The sequence below is a fragment of the Trichechus manatus genome, unplaced genomic scaffold (assembly GCF_000243295.1).
Source record: "Trichechus manatus latirostris isolate Lorelei unplaced genomic scaffold, TriManLat1.0 scaffold00010, whole genome shotgun sequence".
Taxonomy (NCBI): Eukaryota; Metazoa; Chordata; class Mammalia; order Sirenia; family Trichechidae; genus Trichechus; species Trichechus manatus.
In genome coordinates, this window is record NW_004443946.1 from 13,814,355 (window position 1) to 13,833,385 (window position 19,031).

General features: G+C 38.2%; 1 protein-coding gene across 2 annotated transcripts in view; it reads left to right on the plus strand.

Moving 5' to 3' along the window:
* The first annotated feature begins 5,236 nt into the window (after window positions 1–5,236).
* SNAPC1 (small nuclear RNA activating complex polypeptide 1) overlaps window positions 5,237–19,031 on the plus strand; it is a 34,862-nt gene continuing 21,067 nt past the window's right edge. For both annotated transcript variants that reach the window (XR_002823113.1, XM_004370929.2), the window contains exons 1-7: window positions 5,237–5,438; window positions 7,526–7,685; window positions 7,845–7,985; window positions 9,679–9,783; window positions 15,464–15,622; window positions 17,307–17,381; window positions 18,115–18,177. Coding sequence is in view for 1 of the 2 variants with exons in the window: in XM_004370929.2 (XP_004370986.1) it covers window positions 5,311–5,438; window positions 7,526–7,685; window positions 7,845–7,985; window positions 9,679–9,783; window positions 15,464–15,622; window positions 17,307–17,381; window positions 18,115–18,177 (831 nt within the window). In the remaining variant the exon portion in view is untranslated. The remainder of the gene's footprint in view (window positions 5,439–7,525; window positions 7,686–7,844; window positions 7,986–9,678; window positions 9,784–15,463; window positions 15,623–17,306; window positions 17,382–18,114; window positions 18,178–19,031) is intronic.

Consider the following 19,031-nt stretch of genomic DNA (forward strand, 5'->3'; position numbering starts at 1 on the left):
AGAACTATGCTCCACAGAGTTTTCAATGGCTGATTTCTGGGAAGTAGAATGCCACACCTTTCTTCTGAGGTGCCTCTGGGTAGACTTGAACCTCCAACTTTTGGTTAGCAGCTGAGTGCATTAACCATTTGCACCATACTTCTACATATTTTCCCCCATCCTTAATTATTTTGAAGCAAATTCCAGACATCATACAATAATTTCATTTGTAAATAATTCAGTAAGTATCTCTAAAAAGCAAAGACATGTATATGAGCGTGTATATATATATATATGTACATATATATATATATGTATGTATATATACACACACTGTTATCACACCTAAAAATTTACCTGTAATTCCTTAATATCATCAAATATCTGGTCAGTGACACAGTCTTTTTTGTTTTTTGCTTCTAAATACTCTTGAATCTAAAAAAATAAAAATAAAAATAAAATACTCTTGACTCTATACCCTTTCTACATGTCCACTAATATTACCTCATCAGTTCCTGCCTGGGTTTTCTCTACCTTCTGCCTTAACTGTCCTATCCCTGCCATGCTACATGGTTGCCAAACTGATCTTTCTAAATCAAAACTGATTATGTTATTTCCATATTGGAAATCCCTTCTACAGCAATAGTATAATGAATATAAAACAGTGGTTATTCTTGCAGGGAGGAGTCCAGAGGACTTTTACTTCCTACCTACTGAATTTCTGTATCTTTGTAATATTTTATAAAGAGTAAAATTATTTTTGTTTTCAGAAAAATAAATTAAGATTTATTTTTGTTAGTACCACTGTTGATTTTCTTCAGATGGAAGTCCCAATGCTTTTACAAGGTGTTAAGTCCAAAACTCTGAGGGGTAGATATATAGATATAGATATGGACACACAAACATCCACCTCTCTTATCAAAGCTTAAATATTGTCACATAAGCTCCTTTGTTGGCTATTTTCTTTCTAATATTTATAAACAGGAGCCTTTTCACAATTATGTCACTTTTCTTTATTATGAAAACTTCAACACATAAATGTGGGTCTATATTCCTTTTTTTTTTATTGTTGTAAAAAATATATAACATAAAATTTTCTATTTTTACCATTTTAAGTGGCATTAATTACATTCACAATGTTGTTCAATTATCACCATTATTTATTTCCAAAACTTTTTCATCACCTCAAACAGAAATTTTGTACCCATTAAGTAATAACTCCCCATTCCCCATTTGTCCCAGCCCACGTTGTTGTTGTTAGGTACTGTCGAGTCATCTTTGACTCATAGGAACTCTACGTATATCATAACAAAATGTTCACCAGTCATGTGCCATCCTCACCATCGTTTCTATGTTTGAACCCATTGTTGTAGCCACTGTTTCAACCCATTTCATTGAGGGTCCTCCATTTTTTTTGCTGACCCTCTACTTTACCAAGCATGATGTCCTTCCCTAGGGACTAATCCCTCCTGATAGCACGGCCCAAAGTAGTCAAGATGAAGTTTTGGCCATCCTCGCTGCCAAGGAGCATTCTGGCTGTGTTTCTTCCAAGACAGATTTGTTCATTCTTCTGGCAGTCCATGGTATATTCAATATTCTTCACCAACACCATGATTCAAATGTGTCAATTCTTCATTGATCTTCCCTTTTCATTGTCTAGCTTTTGCATGTACATGAGGCTACTGAAAATACCATGGCTTGGGTCAGGCGCACCTTAGTCCTTAAAGTGACATCTTTGCCTTTTAAAATTTTAAATAGGTCTTTTGCAGTACATTTGCTCAATACAGTACATTGTTTGATTTCTAGCGTGCTGCTTCCATGGGGGTTGATTGTGGATCCAAGTAACATGAAATCCTTGACAACTTCAATCTTTTCTCTGTTTATCATTTTGTTGCTTATTGGTCCAGTTGTGAGGATTTTCGCTTTCTTTGTGTTGAGGTATAATCCATACTGAAGGCTGTAGTCTTCGATCCAGTGCATAATAACTATTAACCTACTTTCTGTCTCCATGCATCTGCCTATTCTAGGTATTTCATGTAAATGTCATCGTACAATATTTGTCCTTTTGTGGGCTGTGGTCTTAGCCCCTGGGCTTGAGTACTTTTCTAGGTGATTTGCTTGGTTCTTCTAAGACTAGTGCCTCTTTGGTTTGAGTCTATATTCTTGATGCTCCATTTGCAGTATATTTTATAATTTATTTTTCACTGTTAAAGTGAGGGAGGAAAGAAGTATTTCTACAATTTGGGTTCACCTTGGCCAGGCAGGTTTATATAACATAGCTTCACATGAGGTGGAAGACTGAAATGTGCAAGTGAAGAAGACATCATTCACTCATATTATAGATAAGAAAAACTGAGGTTCATTGCACTTAAGATTTCACAATAAATAAGGCAGGATCCAAACATAAGGCTAACTTTATGTCTAGTATTATCCTAACTTTATGTCTAGTATTATCCTTCCTCCAGTAGTCTTCCTGGTAACTAACCAACATAGCATGTTCTCTCTTACTTTGTACCTTGTTGCTATCCTCCATCATTCCAAAGGAATGTTTCATTTTTCTAGCCACCAGGAAAGCATCTAGAGACCTGAACTCATGTGGCATCTATTTTGGTGGAGAGCAGTCATGTTGTCTATGGTTTAAAGCACGGGCTTTGCAGTCAGACCTGGTTTCAAAGCCCGGACTGCTGCACTGCTCTGAGCCTCAGTTTCCTTGTTTGTAAAATGGTGTTAACAATACCTGTCTCACATAGTTGTGTGAAAAGAGTTTAGCAAAGTATCTAGTGCACCATAATGTTCAACTGATGTTAGCTATTACATGTGTTCTATGGTCCCTGGGTGGTGCAAATGGTTTGTGCTCAAATACTAACCTAAATGTTGGCAGTCCAAACTCACCCAGCAGTGCTCCAGAAGAAAGGTGTAGTGATCTGTTTCCATAAGAATTACAGCTAAGAAAACCCTATGGAGCAGTTCTACTCTGCAACACATGAGGTTGACATGAGTTGGAATCGACTCGATGGCAATGGATTTGGTTTTATTGTTTTAGGGTCATACAAAAGTCCTTAGCAGAAAATATTATAAATTGACTATGCTAAAAATAAGAATTTCTGTACATCAAAAATCACCATAAAGACAGTAAATAAAAACAAGCCACAAACTGGGAAAGGATATTTGGGTATACATAGGACAAACGTCAGTTTAGTCCAGAATATATAAAGTGCTCCTACAAATCAGTATGAAAAGGGCAAACTATCCAATTGAAAGATGAGCAAAATATATGAACAAGCATTTCACAGTGGAGAAAACATGAATGGAAAATTAGAATTTGAAAAGATGCACAACTATATTAATATTCAGAGAAATATATATTAAGGCTACAATTAACTACTCATTTTCTTAAATAATATGGTTCAACAGGGAATGCCAATATACTGCTAAAGCCCGTTGCCAGTTGAGTCGATTCTGACTCATGGCAACCTACTAGGGAAGTGTACATCAATCTCTCTAGAAAATAATTCGACATGAACTTGTGAAGTTGAATATTTGCACACATTATCATCCAACAGTTCTACTCCTAGGTATATACTCTAGACTCTTGCAACACATAAGTAGAATTGCTAGATTTAGCAAACAAAAATACAGGATGCCCAGCTAAATTTTATTTAAAATAAACAACGAATAATTTTTTTTAGTTCATCTGACATTCAAATTGAACTGCATCCTGTATTTTACCTGGCAATCCTACAAATTAAATGAGGCATGTACAAGAGTATTCATAGTAGCATTGCTTATAACAGCAATATCTGCAACCCACCTAAGTTTCCAGTGAGGAAATGATGGATAAACTGTGGTACAGTCACACAAGGGAATATTAGGCAGCAGTGAAAATGAAGGAACTACAACTGTAATAACATGAATGAATCTTAGAAACAATATTAAGTAAAAAAGCAAGTCAAAGAAGAATACATATTATTAATTGCAATATTATTTTCATAAAACTCAAAAACAACAACTAAATAATACATTGTTTAGAGTACATACACAGGTGATAAAGCTATATAAACAAGAGAAGGAGAAACAAAATTCAAAGTAGTTGTTATGAAGGCAGTGGTAGAGGCAGGGGAGGCAGGGGAACAGGTTAGAGGAGGCGGTCACAGATTGATGTGACAATGCTAGTAATGTTCTGGTTTCTACACAGGCAGAAGGTACACAGGTGTTCATTTTGCTGCTATGCGTCTTATGTTACACAAGTTCTTCTGTATACAGAATATTACGTTAAAAAATTAAAAATAGATCAAGGATCAGAAAATATGAATTGAACCTGCATCTACTGACAGAAAGCTCCATGCTTTCTATTATATTAGGATACCTCTCTTGAAGAATAAAAATAGCTTATCTTGCAATCAGAGAAGTGTTGAAAGCACAAAATAGTACTCCAAAGCTATCTCCTGGGAGCAGTTTAGAGGTAGAGTGTACACAGAAAGCCAATTCAGCCAAATAATAAATAATCAAGCAGATACTTTCTGCCAAATAATGTGCTAGATCGTAGTGTAGGGGTGTGTGTTTGGTCGGCGGATGTTTACAGAGGATAAGAAATACAGCTTCTCTTTTCAAGGGCTTTTGCAGAAGACTGTAGGGACTACAACGAGAGAGCCACACATTAAGCATCATGTTATGTGGTACAGACTACAGGGGCCATTGGCGATCAGGAGAACTGGTCCAGTTCATTTCCTACTACTCCTTTTTTTAAAATTATGCTTAATGAAAGTCTACAACTCAAGTTAATTTCTCATTCAAAAATTTATACACATATTACTTTGTGACAATGGTTGCAATCCTCAAAATGTAGAACGCGCTCTTCTTTAAAGCTCCTTCGTCTTTTTACGTGGGGTGGGTTGGGATTGGGACAATACCTCCGTAGCTCTAAAAGTTGACCTGTTCATCACTCTACAGTAACTTTAAAGGAGAGTTGAGAGTAACGGTACAGCCAATTTACATGAGAGAGCGGAAGATGAAGACCTAAACATCCTTCTCGCTCTTGCGAAACTCTTGAGATGTAAACTCTTTCAGTAAAACTAAAAGAACTGGCTTTATTTTTAAAGGAGTGAAGGTAAAAGCGCAGTTCTAACACAACAGCACGCAAATACGCACGCGCAACAACCACGGCAACCGCCACCACAGGCCAGGCTAAAAGGGGTTGGATCACAGGTCACGAAGCGCGTGTGCGTCACGGCGTAAGGGCGGGGCGTCCGGGCCCGGTTTCCTCGGAGACGGCGCGAGACTGGGCTTCTCTGGAAGGTAGTAGTAAACGCCTGGCCTGCAGGCCTAAGAGGCATGGGAACCCCTCCGGGTCTGCAAACCGACTGCGAAGCGCTGCTCAGCCGCTTCCAGGAGACTGACAGCGTGCGCTTCGAAGACTTCAGCGAGCTCTGGAGGAGCATGAAGTTCGGGACCATCTTCTGGTAGGTGCTTCTAGCTGCTAACCTCCTCTCTCCCCGCCCAGGGTCGTGTGGGAAGTTCTTCCTCTTCTCTCTCCGCCTACCCCCTCCCCCCCGCCCTCGCATCACCGTACGGGTATTGGTCTGAGATGGTCACCTATCTGTTCTCAGCCTCCAGTCTCTCCTGGGCCTTCGGTTTCGCTTTCGCCCGTTGATTCTATTGGGCTTCAGTTACATTCTTCTGCGGCCTCTTCCAGAATATGTGTCTCCTATAGTTGTTCTGAGGGTTAAATGAGCTAATATATGTTAAGTACACTCTAAGTGCTCAATAAATGTTTATGATCATTAATACTAACTTTTAATTTCCTCCCACTAGAATAAGCTCAGGGAGCGTTTGCGGCGCGGTTGTTAAGTGCTTGATTGCTAACTGAAAGGTCGGTGGTTTGAATCCACCAGCCGCTCGGGGGCGGGGAGAAAGATGTGGCAGTCTGCTTCTTCCACCGCAAAGATTTGCAGCCCTGGAAACCCTATGGGGGCAGTTCTCCTCTGTCCGGTAGGGTCACTATGAGTTGGAATCGACTGGACGGCGATGGGTTTTGTTTTTTGGTTAGAATAAGCTCTATGAGGAAGTAACTGGATGGATCTGTTATATTTCTGTTAACATAGTACATAAAATATTGTAAAGGCGAAGTAATTCACTGAATGAATGAGTCCTTATGAGTAAAATTATGTTTTGCTGAATAAAATGTAAAAAAGCAAAAAAAAAAAAACCAAACTCATTGCTGTTGAGTCGATTCCGACTCATAGCGACCCTCTGGGACAAAATGGAACCACCGCACAGGGTTTCCGAGGAGTGGCTGGTGGATTCAAACTGCCAAAACTTATCTTTTTTTTCTTTCTGTTGATGTAATTACCTATGCAGTTTGTACAATACTGAGGATGGAGAATGGAGAGCTACTTATTGTACAGTTAACGAAAGGAGAGGAACTAATTTTTTTAATGGCTACTAAATGTAATGCATTTATAGCTTAACTTATTTAACCCATAGAACAACTCTGAACAACAGGTATAATTATCCTTATTTTATAGGTGAGGAAACTGAGGCTTGAGGTGGTTGAATAATTTCCCTAAGATCACAGTGCTAGTAGGTGGTAGAGTAGATACTGGAACTTTATGATACTTTATGTCTGCTTGTTTGTAAAACCCATGATCTTCCACTATAGCCCTTTTTGGGGAAAATGGCAGTTCTGGAAAATTTTGCTAGGGTTACCCCAATTTTTGGTTAATGAGGAAAATGTCTAATGAGACAAGAAGCAGGGGCCACTTGAGGAGTGGTGAATTTTCTTTAGAAATTGCTTTGGTTACCAATACTAGATATTTTGCATTCTTTTATTATATTTATTATGTGAAGAGCCAAGGCAAATTCCCCTCTTCCTCTTGCAGTCAGATGTAGCAGAGCCCCTGTTTGCTGCCTGTAGGCATTTTTATGCCTTTATTTTTAAATGACAGTATCTACATTTAATTATGTTAGTATAGTATATCAATCACTTGTATTTATTGTATGATACACTTTTAGCCATTTTAGCCAAGACTGTAGTAAAAATGGACATTTTTTATCGACTAATTTCAAGTCATGCATAGAAAACTATCTATAATATGCACTAATTCTGCCTTCATTGTTTTGCCAAAGTTATAAGAAAGATGTTATATTGGCTTTTTTGAAAATAGTTTTGCACACAGCTGAATAATTTTGGGTAGTTTATTAATGATGTTTATGTCTACAGTAAATATATTTCCTATGTTATTTTATTTATTTATTTCTCACTTTATTGATGTTTGGACAAAGCTTCCCTGAGTATAATGCAGTCTGCTCCTCTCCCCAGTTTGAACCCATCTAGAGATATCATGGAAGAAAGGCCTGGTGGTCTGCTTCCATAAAGATTGCAACCTAGAAAACTATATGGCACAGTTCTGTTCTGTAACACATGAGGTCATTCATGAATCAGAATTGACTCAATGGCAACGGAGTTTGGTTAGGTATACCTCTTCTAGCTTTTGCTCATTATTTATTTACTGAGTGAGTCATAATATATTTTCTCTTTGTTTTTTAGTGGTAGAATGAGAAATTTGGAAAAAAACATGTTTACAAAAGAAGCTTTAGCTTTGGGTTGGCGATATTTTTTACCTCCGTACACCTTCCAGATCAGAGTTGGTGCTTTGTATCTTCTGTATGGATTATATAACACGCAGCTGTGCCAACCCAAACAAAAGGTAATACTTGGTGAGTTGTTTTCCCCAGCAGAAATGTGAAACAGGTACAATATTTTTACAACAAACTAATTTAAATAGAAATGCCAATGTTTTAATATTATAATATATTTGTTAAAAAAATTGCATTTGGTACAACTTTTTTACTCTTCCTTATTGCAGATTAGAGTGGCCCTGAAGGATTGGGATGAAGTTTTAAAATTTCAACAAGATTTGATAAATGCACAACATTTTGATGCAGCTTACATTTTTAGGAAGCTACGACTAGACAGAGCATTTCATTTTACTGCAATGCCCAAATTGGTATGTTACCTAAAATAGATTGTTTTTTCATAGGTTTAAACACGGAAGAAAACATTCTTTGATGTTTACAAGGGTGGGGAGGGAAGGTGAGGGTTATTTACTAACTAGATAGTAGATAAGAATTATCTTAGGTGAAGGGAAGAACAGAACACACTACAGGGGAAGTCAGCACAACTGGACTAAACCAAAGCTAAGAAGTTTCCTGAATACAATCAAACACTTTGAGGGACAGAGTAGCAGGGGTAGGGGTCTGGGGACCATGCTTTCAGGGACATCTATGTCAATTGGCATAACAAAACTTACTAAGAAAATGTTCTGCATCCTACTTTGGTGAGTGGTGTCTCGGGTCTTAAAAGCTTGCAAGCGGCCATCTAAGATGCATCAATTGGTCCCAACCACCTGGAGTAAAGGAGAATGAAGAACACCAAAGACACAAGGAGAGTATTAGCCCAAGAGACAGAAAGGGCCACATAAACCAGAGACTTCTTTACCTTGAGACCAGAAGAACTAGACAGTGTCCAGCTACCACCAATGACTGCCCTGACAAGGAACACAACAGAGAGTCCCTGATGGAGCAGGAGAAAGGTGGGGTGCAGAACTCAAATTCTAGTAAGAAGACCAGACTTAATGGTCTAACTGAGACTGGAGGATCCGTGGAAAGCATGGCCCCTGGATTCTCTATCAGCCTAGAATTAAATCAGTTTCCAAGGCCAACTCTTCAGACAGGGATTGGACTGGACTGTGGGACATAAAGTGATACTCGTGAAGAGTGTGCCTCTTAGCTCAAGTAGATACAAGAGACTAAATGGGTAGCTTCTGTCTGGAAGTGAGATGAGAAGGCAGAGAGGGTTAGGAGCTGGTTGAATGGACATGGGAATCGGGTGGAAAGGAGGAGTGTGCTGTCACAGTATGGGGAGAGCAATTAGTGTCACATAACTATGTATAAGTTTTTGTATGGGGAAAAAATAAAATAGATTGTTTTTTCAAAGTAAGCAATTATGCCTTATTGTTCATAAAGTATCCCTATCTCTAAAAAATAGAATATTATATATTCTAATGTTTGTGGAAAGCTTTCTTAAAATAGGAATATTTTATTTCTTGAAATAAGACTTTCTTAAAATATCTCCTGATTGCTTTTTTTTTTTTTTTTTGGAAATGAAAATTCAGCCTTTGCTTTTATATGCAATATGTTCTGGATGCCATGTATTAAGTAGATTGTTATGAGGAAATTGGATTCAGCTCATGCCTTTATTCAGACATCAGAGAGGTAACCAATGAAAGAGGACCAAGGAATTTTGTTGTCAGTTAATGAAAATTTGAAACTTCCACTAATAAGATATGATAATTCTTCAGTCTTGTGACAGTTGAAGCAGTCTGATATATAGTTGCAAGAGCACTGGGCTGGGGGCTAGGAGCCCTACGTTATAGTTCTGGTTCTGCTGCTAGCTGACCACTATGTAACTTCTCTGAATGTCATCTGAATTTGTAAGGATGTGGCATGGCATCTTAAGGGATATTTCAGAAGTCTAATAAACAGTCTTTGAAAAATAGATAATTTAACAATACATGGTTAGAGTTGCTTTTGTTTCATTAAAGTTTACTGATAGACAATTTTTACTGCTGGCTTGGATTTTAGTACTTTAAAACTATCCTTTAAAGGACATCATTTTAAAAGATGTTCATTATCATGTAGCTGTCATATAGAATGAAGAAAAAAATTCAAAGAGCTGAAGTCACAGAAGAATTTAAGGATCCAAATGATCGTGTAATGAAACTTATCACTTCTGATGTATTAGAGGTAAATTTGCTTTTATGCTCTTGAACTTTCTTAAAAAATTGTTTTATTGCCAACTATATATGTAAATATGTATATGTGTGTATATATATATGCGTACATATATATATACACATATATATACATGTACATATGGAGCTCTGGTGGTGCAGTGGTTAAGAGCTTAGCTGCCAGCCAAAAGGTCGGCAGTTTGAATCCACCAGCCGCTCCTTGGAAACCCTATGGGGCAATTCTACTCTGTCCTGTAGAGTCACTGTGAATTGGAATTGACTCAACGGCAACGGGTTTGGGTTTCTTTTTGGTTGTGTGTATATGTATATGATTTCATTTTACTTGGATGCGCAGTCAACACCCATGGAAGCAGCAGTTAAGATTTCAAACAACATATCTACTGCAAAAGACCTCTTTAAAGTGTTCAAAAGTAAAGGTATCACTTTGAGGACTAAGGTGTGCCTGACTCAAGCCACGGTATTTTCATTCGCCTCATATGTATGCAAAAGCTGGACAACGAATAAGGAAGACTGAAGAAGAATTGATGCCTTTGAATTATGGTGTTGGTGAAGAATATTGAGTATACCATGGACTGGCAGAAGAACAAACAAATCTTTCTTGGAAAAAGTACAGGCAGAATGCTTCTTAGAGGCAACGATGGCAAGACTTGGTCTCACGTACTTTGGACATGTTATCAGGAGGGACCAATCCCTGGAGAAGGACATCATGCTTGGTAAAGTAGAGAGTTAGTGAAGGAGAGGAAGACCCTCAAGGAGATGGACTGACAAGTGGCTGCAACGATGGGATAAGCATAGCAAGAATCATGAGGATGGCGTAGGGCCAGGCAGTGTTTTGTTCTGTTGTACATAGGGTTGCTGTGAGTCGGAACTGACTCAGTGGCACCTAACAGCAGCAACATATATTGAGGTTATACCTTTTATCTACTGTATACGCGAACTTTTTCTATCTTTTGACCGATTATAGAATACTACTACTTTCTCTAAAGTATCAGAAATAGTATACCGTAAATATATCAAGAAATCTTGAAGCACAGTAAGAAACAGAAAGATGTAGACGGCTGGACTTGGATTCAGGGTATATGGATTCAAAATATGAAACTACCATCTGATATCTGACTTTAGCTTGGTCAGAAAACAAGAATTTAAAGTGCCTTTACTTTTGAGAAAGGATTCTTAATCTGGTGATTGTGGGTGGCCTTCAGATGGTCGATGTGTCGTCCCCTGAAATTGTATGAAAAATTGAGTGTCATGTGTATGGCACTTTGTTAGGGTGAGGTATCATAACTATCCTCAGATTCTCAAAGGTATTAATGCCCCCCAAAAGGATAAGAATTACTGCATTAGAAGGAAACTAATGCGTATTAAATGCCTGAAGACAGTATAGTGCAGGACCTTTGCATGATTTTTTGTATGGATTATTTTATTCCTCACAACGTTCCTGCAGAGTAGATGTTTTTAACAATTTTTAATTATTTATTATTATTTTTTTAAAGTAGGTGGTTTTGTCCTTGATTTAAAGTTGAGCAAACAGGCACAGAGAAATTCAGTTAGAAAGTGATGGAGCCGAGGTTCATACCCAGTTCTATCTGGCTGCATTGCTTGTTTGTTGGACAAGGGCCTGGTGCCATCTGAACTGGGGCAGGAGTTAGAAATATATCTTTCAGCAGACATCTGAGTGCCCCTGAAGTATAACAAGAACTATGATCTTTTCCCTCTAGGGGCTTACTGAGAAAAGGATGAGAGAGATCATATGTAGAGAAATTAGTGTGATAAAAATATTTTATATAATAGAAGGAATTTGGATTTTCTCTTTTTGGCAGAAGGGAATTGTTTGAAAGTTTTAGAGACTGGAAAGACTTAAAGTACATTTTTAGTCTTAGGGTAAGGAACCAGTTAGAGGGAGAGGTTCTGTAAAAGAGAGGAAGCAATGTTTCCACATGGAGGGGGTGGGTGGGTTTATGATCTAAAGCCCAGTGGAGGGATTAGCCTTGAACAGGAGAAATCATACTTTTTCCTTTGAAACTTGAGGGAAGGATGTGAGAATAGATTCATATAATTCACTGTAAGAAATGAGAAATAAAAGGCAGACAGACCTGGTAGCCTAAGCTTTAAGGGAGGGCCTTGGGGGTTCCAGGAACTGGAATTGTGTGAAAGTTTAGAATAGCCACTATGGAGAATGGAAGAGAGAGTTGGATTTGCCAGGAAGTACCAATGTGAATCATGAAGAGAGAGGCTATTTTAGAATAGCAAGACATTGTTTTTGTCAATATTCTAATGAAAAAAGATGATCTGAACCCAGTCAGTTACAGTTTTGGATGACTAATCTGCTAGTTGTCAAGGATTTCATTTTGCTTGGATCCACAAGCAGCAGCTGTCAAGAAATCAAATGACGCATTGCGTTGGACAAATCTGCTGCAAAAGACCTCTTTAAAGTGTTGAAAAGCAAAGATGTCACCTTGTAGACTAAGATGCACCTGACCTGGGGTTTTCAACTGCTTCATATGCTTGTGAAAGCTGGACGATGGATAAGGAAGACAGAAGAATTGATGTCTTTGAATTATGGTGTTGACGAAGAATATTGAATATACTATGGACTACCAAAAGAACAAACAAATCTTTCTTGGAAGAAGTATAACCAGAATGCTCCTTAGAAGCAAAGATGACTAGACTTCGTCTTACATACTTTGGACATGTTATCCCTGGAGAAAGACATCATGCTTGGTAAAGTAGAGGGTCAGCAAAAAAGAGGAAGACCCTCAACGAGATAGACTGAGAAAGTAGCTTCAAGCATAATGATTGTGAGGATGGCACAGAACCAGACAGTGTTTTGTTCTGTTGTGCATAGGGTCACTATGACTCAGAGACAACTTAATGGCGCCTGACTACCACAACAGTCTGATAGTAGAACATTTGTTTTTTTTTCAACGTATCCTAAACATACTTTTTCACTTTAAGCTCTTTTGCTATAATGTGTTGAATTAAAGGTTCCTCTGTTAAATAAATACTGTATGTCAGCAAATAGATATGGAAGATTTTAGAGAACAGACTTTAGGGTGATTGGAGAGGAGGATCAGAAGGGCCGGGCTCTGAAATGCCTGTTTCTGGAAGCTTCTAAGAATAGAGTCATCTGTGTGAAGTCATCCTGGTATTTTTTTATGACCTTTGGTTGACACAGTTCTGTCTTTAGAGCCTTTTCCCTCAATACTTCTGTCAGCATTTTGTTTGTTTTGACCCAGTTCTTATAGTTTTCTCTAATAAACTCAGCTCCATCCTTAGGAAGTCACTTACTTACAAAAATATGGAGCCCATGATGTTTCATTTTGTGGTATTACAAGTCTGTTTCTTCTTTCCTAGCAGAGGGGAGGACCCACTCTCACTCATAATCCTTAAATTTAGTGCATTTCTATTTCCTTCTACTGCCTGCAAATGCTGTGACGTCTCCGTTTCAGAAGACCTGGATTCTGGTTATGACTCTGCAGCTCATTAGTTGTAGTTTTTTATCTAAAGAGGCATAATGAAGTGAAAAGTGAACAGCGTATTGTATCAAAATAACTGATTTCTAATTCTAGCTCTGCCATTTAAATATGGCCTTGAACATCTGATTTTATTTGAGTCTGTTTTTTCATTTACAAAATTATAATAATGATCATTACATATTGTATACTGATCATGTGCCAGGAACTATGCTAAATGTTTTACACATATTGTCTCACTAATCATCATCATAATCCTACAGAGAGAGGAGGTGATATTATCCCATTTTAAAAACGAGGAAACTGAGGCTCAGAAAAGTAATTGGGTGGTGTCGATGTTTAAGTGCTTGACTACTAGCTGTGAAAGGTTGGCAGTTTGAACCCACCCAGAGACACCTTGGAAGACAGGCCTGACAATCTTCTGAAAGGTCACAATCTTGAAAACTCTATGGAGCAGTTCTACTCTGTAACACGTGGGGTTTCCATGAGTCAGCAACCAACAAGAACAACAAGGTGCAGTAAGGTGCAGACACTGAATTTGAATGTCCACGTCTGTAAGGCTCAGAAGTCCATACGTGCACTTTCTTTTACTTCTTAATTCTCTAATTTTGTATTATGCTTTATGTTATACAAAACACTTTTCACTTGTATAAGCTCACTTAATACTTCTACCATCCCAGAGGGTTAGGTGGTATTATTTCATTTTGTACAAGTGTGGAACGTGATGCTCAAGTTGAGGGATTTGCACCAGGTCACACATCTAGCGTTTGACGGAATTCAGGCTCAAAACCAGGTCCAGTTAGTGGTCTTCCCACTGTATTGCATGTAGTTTGTATTGCCTGTAGAATAAGGATGGAGTGCAGCACATTGTTAACTGTAAAGTGTTAGGGGCTCCCCATGTCTGAACACCTTTCCCTCATTGCAGATCCTGCATATGTGAGCGCTCACCACTACCTAGCAGTGTCTGATTCCGTGCATAGATGTCGATTCCACCAAAATCTACAAGAAATGAATTGAGTCTAATTTGGGGATGACTCAGATGTTGCAGGAGCCATCTGTGATGGAGGTGTCAATACTGCTCTACTGGTCTTAGAGCTAAGACCCTATGCCAGGTTTTTTAAGAGTTCTTAGATCTGCCTGCAATGTGTTATCTTTCTGCTGATTCTATAGACCTGCTTATTTGACTGGAGGTTTCTGGGGAGGAAGGTCTACTTAATAAATGATGCTACAAATGGTGTCATAAATCACCCTCTATTTCTTTTAATCCTGAGTTTTACCACTGAAGTAATGATGAAATTTATGGGGAAGAACACACAGGCTTTGAGATTTGTGAAAGTCAGCACATCTCTGTGAAGGTTTGGGTGAGGGTTGTGACATAGGAATTTCCAGCCCAGTATAAGAACTATGCAAATATTCTTGATGTGACAACCACAACTACTGCCGTTGAGTTGATTTTGACTCGTAGTGACCCTGTAAGACAGAGTAGAACTGCCCCATAGGGTTTCTAAGGCTGTAAATGCTTACAGGAGCAGACTGCCACATCTTTCTCCCATGGAGTGGCTGATGGTTTTGAACCACTGACCTTTTGTTTAGGTGAGTGCTTTGACCATTATGCCACCAGGGCTCCTCTTGATGTGACAGTATGACATACAGATATGATCTTAGTTATCAGTGGTGGTATTTAGTGATATGTTGTACAGTAAATAATTTTTCTTCTATCCTGGAATGCAATTCTGTGTTAACTAATTAGTCTTTCCTCAGCTTCGGTCTTTAACAGCGTATCTTAGTTTGTTGAGTTGAATTCAATTCATCCATACCTCTGGAAAGCAGCCTCTTCATTAATAAAGTTGTAGTACTTTGACTGCATGATTATATTGTTTTCAACATTTAGTGAAACCTGTGAGAGCTGGAACTCAATGGGACTGCCCTTGTTTTTCCGGGTCTTGCAAGTTCTCTGCCTTTGACAGTGTGCAGTCTTACTACTTTTTTATTGCTTGTTTTAGTGGAAAATATTTGAGTTTTCCTTCTCTGACAGGTTTCCACCTTAGATAGGTTTTGACTTTCACAGGTTTTTCTGTAGTGTAACATGTTGTTCCCTATCAACTCAGTTACTTTGGAAGATGATTTTATTTTTTGTTGGTTTGGCCTTTAAGCGTCTCCATAGAAATTGAAATAAAGGACTCTTCTTTTCACCTTTAGGAAATGCTGAATGTTCATGATCATTATCAGAACATGAAACAGATAATTTCAGCTGATAAGTCCAAGCCAAACAAAGCCCTCAGCTTGATAAAGGATGATTTTTTTGACAATATTAAGAACATAGTTTTGGAACATCAGCAGTGGCACAAAGACAGAAAGGTATGTGATTGCTTAATACCTCACCTCTGCATTATACTGGGATGCTTAGGCATGGATAATAATGTTGAGAGGCAGCCTGGTTTAGTGACTGCATTCTTATGGAGCTAAGATTTAGAGGGCTTTACTTTTCTAGTTCTGGCTTTGCCACTTGTTAGCTATGTAATATTATTTAACTTTACAAATGGATTATACATGTATACATGAGTATGTGTATGTGTGTGTGTGTATGTATACAGGAATATATATTTTTTTTCCAGAGGAGTAAGTAATCTTGTTATACCGCTTATTTTTTATAATCTTTATAATTTGGCATTTTCCAGAGGCTGCACACTGGCAGTTTTGGGCCATATCCAGCGCACAGATGTGTTTTGTTTGGCCTTCGCAGCGTTGATCCTAACGTTGTTTTACAATTTGAATTAATTGCAAACATTTGAATATTAGTGAGCTTGATCAAAAATTTCAGATGTCCAACATCTCTTAAAAACAGAAGTTCCCATTGTGACAGAGCATGTTCTTCTCTGTTTACCGTTTGCTGCCTGGCTTGGTTTACCCATTTACATTTTTTGCCTGATCCCTGAGGTGTTTTAGTTTGTGACTCGAATGCAACCAAAAGGCTCAAGATGCAGACATTTCAGATCTCATCAACACAAATCTTTGATTTAATCTTCTGATCCAAAGGTGCTGATGCTAGATTTGCCCATATTCCACAGTAGCCTTTCAGCTGGAGAAACTTTTCTACTTTGGAAACCTAGAGGCCTGCCTTACTAAATTTGCCTTTAAAACTACTACTACATCTTATTTTAGTAAATGCTTCAGGGAAAAAAGAAGAATAAAAAACAAAGCAATTTCTGATTATCTACTATATGTCTGATAATGTGTTAGTGTTTTCACAAATGCTAGATAGGTATTATATGTTGTCTTCCAGAAATATTTGTTGCCACTTTTTGGCTTTCCATTATATGAAGGAAGTTGTCTCAACTTTATTTTAGCAAAGATAAAAGGGCAAGTGATAAGGAGATGGTTTTGGGAAGAAGGAAATAATTTGCTTCCTCTGCTCACATTTATTTTAATGAGAGATAGCAAGTGTCAGGAGCCCTGGTGGTGCAGTGGTTAAGAGCTCGGCTACTGGCCGAAAGGTCAGCAGTTCAGATCCACCAGCTGCTCCTTGGAAACCCTATGGGGCAGTTCTACTCTGTCCTGTAGGGTTGCTATGAGTCAGAATTGACTTGATGGCAACGGATTTGGTTTTGGGTCCTTTAGTAAGTGTCAGAATGTTTAGATACTTCAGGTGCTACAAATTGGGTTACACAAATGACCTAGGCATTTAATGTAAAATTTGTTATAGTATTCTCTTTTAAGAAATAAATACTCTTCATTGAGTTAAGGCAGGTCTTACCTCTGAAAACTTGAAGGCAAGGAGAATAAACCAGTTTTCTTACTGCCACATAAACTTCATGTTACCCTTCATTAGTTAGGAGAATTTAGGTATTTTATTGATGAATTTCAGAACTATTCTGAAACCTGTGATCTTAATGTCAAGTGACGAAATGATCTCTTTAGATTTTTCAGTAATTAAAAGTGATTTTCATTGTTCTGAAATTGATTTGCAATTGTAGTTAATTTGAATTGTGTGTGTGTGTGTGTGTATATATATATAATAATGTATGTATATTTTCTCTTTCAGAATCCATCCTTAAAATCCAAAATTAAAGATGGAGAAGAAAAGAGAGAGAGAGAAGGAGATTCACAAGAATCAGAGGTCAGAAAAATTCACTGTATGATTGCTAACAAGGCATTAGTTAGTTTAACTTCTTTTCATTTTATGAGTGGCTGTGATTCTGAATACTTAGTGTTATGACCCTGGGTTAGTACTATAGTAAATATCTCAGAAAACTCAAAAACTTGGGTTCCATGAAAAGCTGGTATGTTCTTTGTTTGAAACCTCATGAAAGACCATCTCAGGCGTAGGTTGGGAGTGAGGATGTTAACAGTTTTCAGCAGGGAAAGGGAAGGATGGAAGGTGCCTTCAGTTCTTAGAGGGGCAAAGTAAGGCTTTTGTATGTCTTTTTAACTTCTGTCAGCCTTTCAACCAGTGTGGAGGCCAAGCTACTATTTACTGCTTCCTGTCCCCAGAGTTTTCATCCTTCTTAGTGGATGAGACAAAGAACATCTTTGGGCACAGGCAGATGAAGAGAGAATGGCAATCAAAGTCCCTGTCTGTTCACCACGACTTTTCATTCGTATTGTCCTGAATCTGAATGAAAACGGTCAATAACTATGGGGATAGTATCATGGCACCTGCTAGATCTCCTAGAGAATGTAGTGTGTGTTTATGTGTCAGTACTCAGTTCGTATCTAAGAAATGTTAGTTTCTTTTATCCTATGTTCCATCTCAGATCTTATTTTTGTTAACAAATACTTTGGTATTCATACTTTGACCTGATGTTTCTGTGTTTTAACTTTTTTTCCTTCCTGTTTATTTTTATTTCCAGAGATGTGAAAGGGCAGCATCATTAGCAAAAATAAAATCAAAGGCTTTTTCAGTTGTTGCTCAGGTAAGTTATTTCCTTAATAAGGTAATTTAGTAATTGATAGGGTGCTTTTTAAATTTTATATGTATATATATATTTTATTTATTGTGCTTTAGGTGAAAGTTTACAGCTCAAGTTAATTTCTTATACAAAAATTCATACATATATTGTTATGTGGGAAACCCTGGTGGCATAGTGGTTAAGTGCTGTGGCTGCTAACCAGAAGGTCAGCAGTTCGAATCCACCAGCCACTCCTTGGAAACTCTATGGGGCAGTTCTGCTCTGTCCTATAGGGTAGCTATGAGTCAGAATCGCCTTGATGGCAATGGGTTTTTTTTTTTTTTTGGTTCATTGTTATGTGACCCTAGTTGCAATCCCTATAATGTGACAGCACACTCCCCCTTTCCACCCTGGGTTTCCCGTGTCCGTTCAACCAGCTCCTATCCCTTTCTGCCTTCTACCCACCTCCTGACAGGAGCTGCCCACTTAGTCTCGTGTATCTACTTGAACTAAGAAACACACTGTTCACGAGTATTATTTTATGTTTTATAGTCCAGTCTAATCTTTGTCTGAAGAGTTGGCTTTGGGAATGGTTTTAGTTCTGGGTTGACAGAGAGTCCGGGGGCCATGTCTTAGAGGGTTCCTCTACTCTCAGTCAGACCATTAAGTCTGGTCTTTTTATGTGAATTTGAGTTCTGCACCCCACTTTTCTCTTGCTCCGTCGGGGACTCTCTGTTGTGTTCCCTGTCAGGGTGGTTATTGGTGGTAGCTGGGTACCATCTAGTTCTTCTGGTCTCAGGCTGATGGAGTGTCTGGTTTATGTGGCCCTTATGTCTCTTGGGCTAATATTTTCCATGTGTCTTTGGTGTTCTTCATTC